This window comes from Clavelina lepadiformis, chromosome 6 (assembly GCF_947623445.1).
Source record: "Clavelina lepadiformis chromosome 6, kaClaLepa1.1, whole genome shotgun sequence".
Lineage (NCBI taxonomy): Eukaryota > Metazoa > Chordata > Ascidiacea > Aplousobranchia > Clavelinidae > Clavelina > Clavelina lepadiformis.
In genome coordinates this window covers 3,001,996-3,014,786 of record NC_135245.1, presented here as the reverse complement: position 1 = coordinate 3,014,786, position 12,791 = coordinate 3,001,996, and the positions used below count along the sequence as shown (strand labels likewise).

The following is a 12,791-nucleotide window of genomic DNA, read 5'->3' as shown; positions in this document are numbered from 1 at the left end:
CGAATAGCTTTGAACGTGGGATATTTTCCGGGGAAATGGAAGTGTGCCATATTATAGGTACAGATTCATAACTTCCGGGCATTTTGACTGCTTTCCGTAGCCTACATTACAAAACACGTCTTCGAGTTTTTTTAACATTTCGTAAAAAACCTTATCACACCCAAGGCGCATGATTATAGCACCTGTGATATTTTCGGATTCCAAATTTTGGAATGCCAATCGCTATAGATGCAATTCCAGCAAATAATGGCCTGTTGTTCATTACGTCACCAACAATATCTTAGCATTACACATGTGACCACCAGCAACTTGTCAATAATTCAGCAGCAATCAATAGCACAGTGCTATTTGAAAACGGCAGGCCGGCTGCCTCTCAAGTCACCAACCTGTATTACTGAATAGCAACTAGGTGCCGTCACCAATATCAGGGTGCTGCACAAAATTAATAATCTGCTTATAATAATTAGAGCAAATTTTAGCATGTTCTCAGTTAAATCTGCTATTGCGAGTGAGCATAATATACCTCCGAGGAGGAGCATAATATACCCTAGAGGACGCAAGCATTGACGAGCAGCTAAAAATTCACTTGAAAGCTCATTGTGGTGCCAAATATTGACCTCTCCCCTTTCTGACGTAATAAAGTCATTTTCTGATAAAGGATTTAACTCAGTCGAAAACGTGTGCCTATTCAGTGATTGAATAGTATGTTACTGTACTTTAGGCTACAGGTCAAAGGTGTTGTCCTACTTCTGTGTGTAAGTTCTGTAGGCTACTGACTTCTGTATAGAGCTTATTGCGTATTGAATGAATAAATTTATTACGTCACCAAGGGGGGTGTTCAATATTTGGCACGACATCGCCAGGCGTGAATATATTTCTCTTACACTGGCGCTTTTACGAACGAGTGTATACTTCGTTCGCGGCAGTTCCTGTGTGGGCACGACCAATAACTTAGTTAGGACGGCTCAAAAATGCCCCACCTGCTCTTTTTATAGTTGTAGATAACTCTGATCTTCAAGCCAAACTACTTGTAGCCTGTCATTTAAATAAAAACCAAAAGGAATTTTATGTGGCGTCAGAATCGTTGAAAATAGCGTCTACATGACTTAAAACTATGATTGCTTACCGCTGACCCCCTTCCCCGCTTTTATAACCTACTAAGTTAAGCTTATCAGTGTGTTTTCCAATGGTTGTATTTTTCAGGCAAGGATCATCTTCCAGTAAGTGACTAGACCTAATCCAGTTATCCGATCCTTCAGTTGGTATGGCCTTGGGTGCAATGCCTTGAACACCGTTCCATCAAACGCCTCCCATCTAGGCCTGGGACACTTCGGAGTGAACTTCCTGCCCAAGTATATTTAAATGTCGCTCTTCTATTTGAATCTATTGCATGAAAATTGTTGCCGTTGGCTACTTTGTTATCTGCATCGCTTTCGTTTCTGTTACCGTACCAGATTTCATTAGCAATAGCTTATTTCCTGAGCCCTAACTCTGGCAAGAGCTTCATTATTTGGAAATTCAAAAGCCAACTCTGCAGAAGTCCTACTTTTTGTTAAAACAAGGCCTTGCATGCAGTAAGGTAAAAGATATATGTTTTTAAATAAGCTTATAGGCCTACATAGGCCTATTGTGAAGTATTTGTCGTTGATAGATTATATTATATATTTGTAACTCATGTTACCTCACGGAACCACGGTGCTATTACAGCGCTGGCATCACCAGAAAATGTCAGATTTTGGACAAATTTAATATTTTTGATATTTTTCCGTATACTTTTAGTGTTTTCAAGATGGTTGAAAAAGCATAGAATCAATAGCAAAATATGAGGAATGTCACTCTTTCTCACCCTACCATATAATCAGTTTGGCTTAATCTTCATTTCAGCTTTCTTCAAGGAATAGTGACTGTTTTTCCATGAATACCAAGTCATTCCTATTGGTGTGATCTGTCCGCCGATCAAGTTAAGGGCCATATAAATTTGAGCTGTGGCAAGCAACGTACCACCAAGCTCCTTCGTAACTCGTAGCATAATTTTCACTGGATCGATCTAAATCTCTATCCTTTGCACTAAACGAAAGTCCGTCGTAATGTTGAAAAGCATCTCCTGCAAATGCAGGACTCTAAGCTTTCAAAGCAGAAAGTGCGATCGTGAAGACGAATTTATCATTTTGAGCTCACATTATGGGCTGCATAGTTAAACTGAATAGTTTTACGTTAAACCAGTCTACTAATTAGTTTTTTTGATACTTATTACAGAAAGTTTTAAGTGTTTTATAACAATGTCCAATTTTGTTACCTAAAGTTGTCATTCTTTCCCCAGCAATTGTGATAACGTGACTCTAAGGGAGACGAGACGTGGCGGAAATTTGACGCGAACCAACTCGAGTCATCAAAAACATGAATCGAGTTCATTCAATCCAGTCATTACAACACTGATCTGGCGTGACATAAGTATGCAAAGAGCTATCGCTTTGAACAACACCGCCATTCATCTTCATTTTGAAAATTCAGATTCAAAGATGTCGAATGACTTTAAAACCTACAGAGGTTCATCCCCAGAAAGGCATCATGATTCCTAACATTCGTTCACTGTACGTGATATATTTCATCAAATGTTCTTGGACGTCTACAACTTTATGCTTCCATTTTGCAATTTTCAAGAAGCAAGTTTTTCTGTACTTAGACCACACGCTGTTATCTTTGTTAATTGTTAAAATTAAACATTTGTTGCGCTATGTTTTGTGCTCAATCTATGGGACAAATAGAAGCTTCAAAAAATGTGAATTAGAAGAATATTGGATTGCATGTTTCCTCACTGAAGAACGATGCCATTATAGCGCTGATATCACTGTATACATAAAAGATCTGACATTGGACAACTTCAATATTTTTTAAAACTTTTTTCGTCAGTTTATTTGTAAAATATTTACAAGATGCGACAAAAAGCACAGCATCAATGGCAAAATATAAAGAATGAGGAGATTTCCACAAGATTCAGTTTGGTTTAATCTTCATTTCGGCTTTCTTCAAGGAATAGTAATTGTTTTTCCATGGATACCAAGGCATTCCTTTTGTTGTGATCTGTCCACCGGTCAAGTAAGGACCATTTAAGTTTGCTGAATAACAATCATTGTACCACCAACCTCCTTCGAAACTCGTAGCACAATTTACACCAGATCGATCTAAATCTCTATCTTTGGCACTAAACGGACGTCCGTTGTGATGTTGCAAAGCATCTCCTGCAAAAACAGATCTCTAAGCTTTGAGCAAATTATATAAAGTGGAAAGTTTTTAGCTGTGGTAAACTGTAAGTTCAGAGCTGAACTTCAAAACGAGCTTAAATTTCGTTACTTACCAGATTATTTCAATGGAAATACGCTCAAAAAAGTTTGGAGACTTTTGTTTAAGCGTTGGAAGTTCTCAAAATAATATGGAGCCAACGAACTCGGTTTCAACTTTTATGTCTACAACCTTTCCATTAACGAAATATGCAGAAGATGTTGTCAATAAACTATACCTGCATTTCCAGAGTAGCCTGTCGCAGTTAGACGATAATTGGAATCCTCTGACCCAACTTGAAATGAACTAAAGTACATATAATAAAAGTTAGTAAACTTTAGATGCCATAGACTACTAAAGAGTGACACGAATTTCATTCTTTACAAATCTTTAAGTATAGTGACCATGCGGACACGCGTGTTCGTTTTGAACTGTGCTGTGACGTGTTTTTAGATTTAACTTTACATATTTTCTGCTTGTATTTATTGAGACCATTATTACGCAAAATGTGTTACTACGTCTAAGTTATACTAACATTTTACCGAACGTGTGACATTTTTATTGTTTTGAATAAGTTTTCTGTACACGTGCACTGTTTACGCCATTACCTGCAACTCCTCTACAAGGCATGTTATGCTGCCCGTCATTATTAACCTCGCACCTTAATTGTAGTTTATTGCGCTGTAGATTTATGGACAAGAGGTTTTTATTTTACGTTTTGGTTTTTCAAGAACGGCCGTTGCTTTAACTATGATGGTGGGATGACTGTTATTTTTAATTCCATGTAAGCGAGTTTATTTTATTGCAACTTTAAAGAGCAAATGTTGAATATTTCTCACTAGCCGTATTCTGTATTCTGTATTCTGTATTCTGTATTCTGTATAGCCGTATTAGCCGTATTTTTATTAGCCATATCGTATGGGGATTCAAGTTGATGACCTCCCCGTGGTGAATCCTGGAAACTGACGCATGTCAGGCTAATATCAACAACCTGAGAAAAGCAAACAAGCAATCAAGCTATCTAGCAAAATGCGATCTCAACCCAAGCAACCTAATACTGACCCGAAGCATGTGCCCTCATTAGGGCAGGCAGCTAGAACTGCCGTACGGGAAGGTCTCACAAAAGCCAAAATCAACATCTTGGAACACCTTGTGAGCACCCACAAAGTCACCACCATCCTTCTACAAGAAACCCATGTAAGGGATACATCCCGCCTCAAGATTGCCGGATACACCCTGGCTGCCCATACCGAGAGCGCAATTCATGGCACAGCAACATTTGTGAAGCAATCCGCCAAATGGAAACACATGGCAACATGTGCTGCTAACTCCGAAACTGAATGGACGGCTGTAGAGGTGGAAGGCGTCAATGTCATCAATGTCTACAAACCGCCCCCTGCGAGGCTGCTTCAAATTCCATCCCCACCTTTAGCAGCCCATGCATTTATGCTGGCGATTTCAACTGCCACAGCACTATCTGGGGCTACAGCGCTACAAACCACGACGGCGCAGCACTTGAAGAATGGGCTTCGGCCTCCGATGTCCACCTTTTGTTTGACCCCAAAAAGCCAGGCAGTTTCTGCTCAGGCAGATGGAATACCACCTACAACCCTGACCTGGCTTTTGCAAACCTCAACACTGGACCTATCCCGAGACGTATTATTTTGGATAAATTCCCAAGATCCCAACACAGACCATCACTAATAAAACCAATGAATCCAATAGAACCTCTGAAAACAAAACCATTCAAAAGATGGAATTTCCGGAAAGCCAACTGGCAACGATACACTCGACTGGTTGAGTCTGGATCTGAAAAGCTACCAGACCCCACCTCGGCCAACTTGAATGCAGCCTACTCTGCATTCTGCCAACTACTCACTGACGCTGCAAAGAAGACCATACCACGTGGCCGGCGTCAACACCACATCCCCACATGGGATGATGAAAGTAATAACTAATAACCACTATGACGCATTCGTGAGTGCCGAGCAACCTAGTTATGCTGCTTCCAAGGCTACAGACCTGCTAAACTGCCTCGACAAAAAACGTAGGAAGCGATGGGAGGATACTGTAAAGGACATTGATTTTACGCATTCCAGCAGAAAAGCGTGGAAGACCTTTAACCACCTCACTGGACGGAACGCTCAGCCAAAACCATGCCCGATCACAGCTAATTGCATAGCCGGGCAGCTTCTTGCCAATGGCCGTTTCAGTAATGCATACAAGAACCATACACGTAAAGTAAAGAAGGAATGCAGTACACTGTGGAAGGCACCTGGACCGGACGGACATCTTTCCACGCCATTCACCAGGAGCTCTCCAGTGCTATCAAGCAGCTGAAGAATGGGAAAGCCCAAGGACCGGATAACATCCCCCCAGAGTTCCTCAAACAGTGTGGCCCCAAATGTCAAACATGGCTCAACAACCTATTCTCATCCTGCCTCCGCCGCATGGCGATCCCGAAGATTTGGCGCAGGGCCAATGTTATTGCCTTGCTAAAGCCTAACAAACCCAAAGACAACCCCAAGAGTTACCGTCCTATATCCCTACTTTGTGTCCCCTACAAAGTCATGGAGAGGCTCCTGCTGGCCCGCCTTGACCCTGTCGTTGACCCGCAGCTCCCACAACAACAGGCTGGATTCCGACGGGGAAGATCGACAGTCCAGCAGGTACTGAAGCTCACCGACAACATCGAGGACTGTTTCGAGCGCAGACAGAAAGCGGGTGTTGTTTTGGTGGACCTCACTGTTGCCTATGACACCGTGCGGCAGCAAGGCCTAACCCTCAAACTTCTTCGGATGATCCCTGACCGACACCTAGTGCGTTTCATTACTAACATCTTGTCCAACCGCAGTTTCACTCTCAAGACCAGTGATGGACAAAATAGCCGCCTGCGACGCCTGAAAAATGGTGTACCCTAGGGCTCTACCTTGTCGCCAATGCTTTTCAACATCTACATCAGCGACTTACCACAATCAACAGCACACCAGTATGGCTACGCCGACAACCTGGCCCTTCTCTACGCCAACACAAACTGAAATAACGTGGAGGAGACCCTGACAAAGGACATGCACAACATCGCAGACTTTCTTGAAAAATGGAGACTAAAGTTGAGCCTGGCAAAAACAACAACTACAGCGTTCCACCTCAACAACCGGGAGGCGAACCGCCAGTTATCTATCCAACTGAACGGGACTGTACTGCCTAACATCCAGCAACCACGGTACCTTGGAGTGACACTGGAACGCCAGCTATCGTATAAACCACATATTGCAGCCCTCCGAAGCAAGATATCGGCAAGAAACAACCTTTTAAGATGTCTGATTGGATCCCCATGGGGTGCATGCACCTCCACCCTTCGTACAGCAGCGCTTGCGATTGTCCACAGTGCTGCAGAGTACGCTGCTCCAGTCTGGTGTAGAAGTGTACACGCAAAGAAGTTGGACACCACCCTAAATGAGACCCTCAGGATCATTACTGGCTGCCTCCGCCCCACTCCTGTTGCGTGTATGCCGGTGCTGGCAGGCATCGCTCCTTCCAAACATCGGAGAGCACAAGCAACTCACAAGATTGCATGCCAAGCAGCCATGGATAGCATCAACTATCCCTTACACGCAACCCTGGGCGGCCAACTCCACGGTGGCCGTCAGCGGCTGGTTTCTCACCGCCCCTTTAGCAGACATGCTGCTGCACTTGTGGCCGCCGGCTTCAACATCAACACTGCATGGTGGGACGACTGGAAAGAAGTGTCCCGCCCCCCCCCCCAGTTCAATGTGGAGCCCTCCACTACTACCCCTGCTGGCGCATACCTTCCTCGAAAGGCCTGGACAACCCTGAACCGCCTCAGAACTGGAGTAGGTCGTTTTGGCGAATGCATGCACCGCTGGGGCCTTAAAACATCATCATCATGCATTTGCGGTGCAGAATCACAGACAGCAGAACATATCCTCTTCGACTGCCGTGTCCGGCACCCACCCATAGGCCAAGACAACCTAAAGACCCCTGACGAGGAAGGGAAGAGATGGCTGCAATTGGTAGCCGAATATGCTTGAGCCGACCTCATACGAAAGAAGAAGACTAGCCGTATAAGCAGGAAGGACGAGACAAAGAGAATTTCGCGTGTCAAAACACATAATAACTTTTCTTGTAAAACTTACCTGTATTCGGCAAATGCTCGGTTGTTTTCAAAATCTTCAATATCCACCCGAAGACGATAATTGCCATTCTTAGTAAGCTGGTAAAGGTCATTTAAACCTATGAGCAGAAAAAACGTTGAAGATATAAACTAGGAAATGGATAGGTTCAACCGGGTGGTCGGACGATTCAACCCACGGATGATTCAACCCCGGACAATTCAACCCACGGACGATTCAACCCAGGACGATTCAACCCCGGACGATTCAACCCACGGACGATTCAACCCGCGGACGATTCAACCCGCGGACCATTCAACCCGCGGACGATTCAACCCACGGACGATTCAACCCGCGGACGATTCAACCCACGGACCTTTCAACCCGCGGACGATTCAACCCACGGACGATTCAACCCAGGACGATTCAACCCCGGACGATTCAACCCACGGACCTTTCAACCCACGGACGATTCAACCCAGGACGATTCAACCCCGGACGATTCAACCCACGGACCTTTCAACCCACGGACGATTCAACCCAGGACGATTCAACCCCGGACTATTCAACCCACGGACGATTCAACCCACGGACGATTCAACCCACGGACGATTCAACCCACGGACGATTCAACCCGTTTATAAAAACGTCTACGCAGTCAATGTGTCAATTTGGTCAATCAATATGGTCAATTTTTTTTAACCTGCTCAGAATGCTATCACAAAACAAATTTCAGTCTTGTGCGACGTGTAGTACAGAAGTTATTAGGCCAATATAAAGTCAATTGTTTCGTTAGGTCAAGATACGGTCAATTGTGTCTTTTAGGTCAAAATCTATTAAACTTGTAATTTTGTAATATTATTCTTCCGTTTTTCTCTTTTCTTGTACCGCAAACAATTCCAGTGCCCCAAATTAGAGGCCTACATAGAACCAAAGCCACCAAGAGAGGGAAGGCCTTTCAGCGCGTCTGGTGACGTCACGATGTGAAGGCATTGCATTTGAAACTTTATATTAGCTTAGGCCTATATATTAGCTTTATTTAGCTTACATAATATTGGCTACAAAGTAACTTGGTGATAACCTAAGCCAATAGTACGTGAAAGGTCCGCGGGTTGAATCGTCCTGGGTTGAATCGTCCTGGGTTGAATCGTCCGTGGGTTGAAAGGTCCGTGGGTTGAATCGTCCTGGGTTGAATCGTCCGTGGGTTGAAAGGTCCGTGGGTTGAATCGTCCTGGGTTGAATCGTCCGGGGTTGAATCGTCCGTGGGTTGAATCGTCCGCGGGTTGAATAGTCCGGGGTTGAATCGTCCTGGGTTGAATCGTCCGTGGGTTGAAAGGTCCGTGGGTTGAATCGTCCGCGGGTTGAATCGTCCGCGGGTTGAATCGTCCGCGGGTTGAATCGTCCGGGGTTGAATCGTCCTGGGTTGAATCGTCCGTGGGTTGAATCGGCCGGGGTTGAATCGTCCGTGGGTTGAATCGACCTGGAACCGTTCAACCGATTTTAGGAGTCTAAATTTCTTTTGCACATTTCAATTGAAATTATTTGTTTTGGAACAAACCCAGCCAATATTCTGAGTCAACCCTTCCGAATCCGCGTTGATAATCTTCCCAGTTTCTGTAAAAGTTTTCACTTCCATCAAATCGTCGATGAAAAACCTATAAATGAAGGAAGTTTCGAAAAGTTACAATGTGCATATTTATACCCGAATAATCTTACCAGCCATCCGCCGTTCTCCGTCTCCATGTCGCAATAAACTTCCCTGGCCTTGCCGTTAATGACAACGTTCTTCACTCCACTTGTTGTCATTCCTCTCTCAAACAAATCCTGACAATCGCCTGATACTCTGGTTAGATTAATTATTCGCTGATCTGTAAAAAGTTGTGTAATTGCAGTTTCAAGCTTTCACTGAATCTACATTTACAATGTTCCTCATACGCTAATAAATATAGCAACAAATGAAAAATAAGTTGCAATACGTATACAATTTTTAGAATAATTGTCTAATACCATCCATTTATTGACAGAAATATCTTTATTATAAGCAACTGATAAGTTCGTTTTACCAATTTTGCTTGTTAGTTGATCTTCCAGGTCAGTGATTCTCATCTGCAATTTCCGAAATTCTTGCATCCATGTGTCGCTGGCCCCGGGCTCCCCTTTATCACCCTTATCGCCTTTTACTCCACGATCACCAGGGGTTCCAACGGGACCTTTTTTACCAGGGGCTCCGGGTAATCCCCGTTCACCGAAGTTATCATCGTCCCCACACGTTAGAGTGACTTGGCGTGTGCCTTGTGTCGCAGTAAAAAATAATAAAATAATTACTGCAAACTGCAAAGTAGACATCATCTTCACGACAAACCCTGGTACAAGCTGAGGGTAAAATAAACCTTTTCTTGCTTAAAATGGAGCAACGGATCGATTAAGTTTGATAATCGTCTTAGTACCCTACGTAAGCTTTCAATATGATGGTCCTAGTATTAGCAACTGATGTCGTATTTATAGGTGTTGAAGTCGTTCACAGTGAAGAAAATGAGCAAAGCATTTTGTTTTTCATTTTGATATGTCTTTCCAACGAATGTCTTTCCAACGAATTTTGACGTCACCACTCACCTCAGTTTATCTACCTACGTCACATCTCAGATTATTGTGGATAAAAATCAACTCCGTAATCCAAACCTACGTCAATGGAAAATTCTTCTGTTTTGAAAAGAATCTTATGACGTAAAAAAACAACCGCATTGAACCAGGTTTGCGTCATTTCACTCTTATGTAAGTTTATCCGTTGATGGATTTGACAAACTTCTGAAACAAAACCCGCCTTTAACTTGTTGTTGTTAAGATTTCAAAACCGCTGTAAAGCAATTGTGGTCACGACCAATTGCACAATAAAAGATTTCATTGCTTCGAGTGTTTTACAAATGCGTCATAATAGCAATACTACGTCATGTGTTTGATTCAGTCAAAGTAGAAACTGTTGAGTTGTTTTTATAAACTTCAGATATTATCATTAGGATATTTATTGCTGCTATTCGCTGCTGTTAAAATGATTTACTTTAATTCGGTGGTTTTTGATCAAATAAAATTGCAGTTATATTGCAAAAAAGTTTTAGCTATCGAGATTTACGCGGTTTATTGGGTTCAGAGATAATTCCATTTAATTGATTTTTGACAATAAACCTCCATGGCAACGATAACTTCGCTACGAGTATATAAGAATCCATCTTTTTTAGGCAATGCTTGATATTCCACAGATTTTATTGGTTTTCCTCTGATTGGTAGACAAGTGACAACAAAAAAAATGTTTTTGATTCGGTGCAAATAAATCACTATTTCTTGAAAATACGCAATGAAGATTGCACTAAACTGAATTGGAGTGCACTGATGCGTTGTCGCTTTTCCGTGCATATTCTCCAAATCAATTTCAAAGATTTTTGTCTGAAGCTTTTCAAAGACTTTCGGTGTACCATATTGTCGTGGAAAAGACTGAAGCTAATGTTATACAACTAACCACAGCGTATTTTTCAGACTAACTCTCTCTATTTACAGGGGATTCTTTGGAATATCACAACGGACTTCCATTTAGTACCAAAGATAGAGATTTAGATCGACACGAAGTTCACTGCGCTCAGAATTACGAAGGAGCTTGGTGGTACAATCGCTGCCATGCGGCAAACTTGAATGGTCCTTACTTGACCGGTGGACAGGATAATTCAAAGGGAATGTGCTGGTATCCGTGGAAGGGTAATTACTATTCCATGAAGAAAGCCGAAATGAAGATTAAAACAAACTGAGTCTGATACTGCGAAATAACTTGCTGGTGTGAAATACAGGTTGCTTTGTCATTTTTTCTGTGCTTTTATCACAGCTTGCAAATGCCAGAAACACACGAAATACAAAATTGTTGCATTTGGTTAAATGTTCGATCTTCTATTGTTATTAAAATCAATGATATAATGACGTTCTGAGCCAGTTACATGGCATCCAATTGAACTCCATATATAAGATATAGATTGTTCGAGTTATTGTTAACGATAAAATTTCGTTCTTAGAAGCGCAAAAAGTAAGCTTTAGTCCTATAGTAAAGTTTGATATTAATTAACCTTCACATAAAGAAAGCATTCCTTCTGTCCTTTTCAAGTAAAGGTAGCAAGTTATGTTTATCAACAAAAAATTTACATTATTTCATTAACCAATTTTGAAAGTTAACTTGGTAAATATTGGAACAGTTTTCTGGTTTACAACACATTCCTCAAGTTTTCACGACAATTATATCGAAATTGTAAGATTAGTTAATTCACAAAATTTTTCCGAATGTTGAAATGCAGAAGCGGTGAAGAAGTAAATCGCATAATCAATTTTGCCTACAACATCATAAATTAATATACACACGCTCCTACAAACATGCATGATGCCCACTATATGCCAAACGTTTTTGTCTTTTGTTATAAATTGTTTTTGTTTTGCTGAAAACACTCTGTTTATGGCACGGAAAGAAGTATTTGCTGGTATGCTTTTATGTGACTTTTATGATGATAACCTTCTGACGCAAATTACTACGCAAGCGTGACGTCATACAGAGAGATTGAGAGTCTTGTGAATGTAAAACGACAAAATAATTACGTCAATGTTTCCATCTTGAAGTCTCTTGCGTAAACTTTGATGGTTTTTATTTAATTTTCTCTAGGCATCATAGAAATCATAGATTGCGGTTTTAAACGCAAAGTTACTCCTTAGCGTTTTACGCGGATGATTTTGGCAGGAAATTAGACTTTAATTAACGTGTGCCCCGCCGAATGCCAGGTGACGTCATGGTCACAAACAAATAAAGAAACTCGTGGTCATTTTAGTTTGACGGTGGCTGAGAAGGTCGCAGCTGTGAGATCTTGTGCGTTGGCTTGGTCAGCTCAACATTGGAGCGTAGAGTGTAAGCTTGCCTTGGTACGTTTGGTGAGTTGAACATTCAATATTTTGTTGATGGTGATAAAAATGCTTATGATAAGGATAAATTTTATGTAAACTTGTAAAACTTAACCTAACTTATTTTGTACATTTGGTTGTCATGCTAACCTATCATGTTGTAGCACAGTTTTGTTATTGCCATCTTGAATGCTTTGTAAAACTTTGAATTTTGCCACTTTTTCCTTTTCGTTAACTGTTCATGATGATCAAGTTTTTTATTGTGCTATAACTAAATAGGTTGAAGTTTTTAAGGCAGTCAGTTTGAATTTTTGGTCTATTGAAAACATTTTCGATTGACGTCTATTTCAGTCATTCAAACGGGTTTCGAGCTTGCCAGGTTATATTACTGCTAGTTAGCTTTAAAACTGGTTTGATTATGACCTTGGCTTGTCATACAGTATTTATGTAAAAACACAT

The 12,791-nt window shown here is 41.7% G+C and overlaps 1 protein-coding gene across 1 annotated transcript; it reads right to left on the bottom strand.

Moving 5' to 3' along the window:
- Nucleotides 1–2,887: 2,887 nt before the first annotated feature.
- On the bottom strand, nt 2,888–9,893 carry LOC143463483 (microfibril-associated glycoprotein 4-like). Its single transcript, XM_076961965.1, has 6 exons — nt 9,476–9,893; nt 9,129–9,280; nt 8,971–9,067; nt 7,437–7,533; nt 3,518–3,585; nt 2,888–3,239 (listed from the first exon to the last, which is right to left on the bottom strand). Exons 1-6 carry the CDS (start codon nt 9,759–9,761, stop codon nt 2,995–2,997), a joined length of 945 nt encoding a protein of 314 aa, XP_076818080.1. The 5' UTR covers nt 9,762–9,893; the 3' UTR covers nt 2,888–2,994.
- Between the last annotated feature and the right edge of the window lie 2,898 nt (nt 9,894–12,791).

Coding starts and splice junctions, on each gene's coding strand:
- LOC143463483 (XM_076961965.1), bottom strand. CDS start 9,761: ATGATGTCTACTTTGCAGTTTGCAGTAATTATTTTATTATTTTTTACT. Junction 9,068..9,128: donor CGGAGAACGGCGGATGGCTG/GTAAGATTATTC, acceptor CTTCATTTATAG/GTTTTTCATCGACGATTTGA. Junction 3,240..3,517: donor AGGCTACTCTGGAAATGCAG/GTATAGTTTATT, acceptor CTGTTTTTGCAG/GAGATGCTTTGCAACATCAC.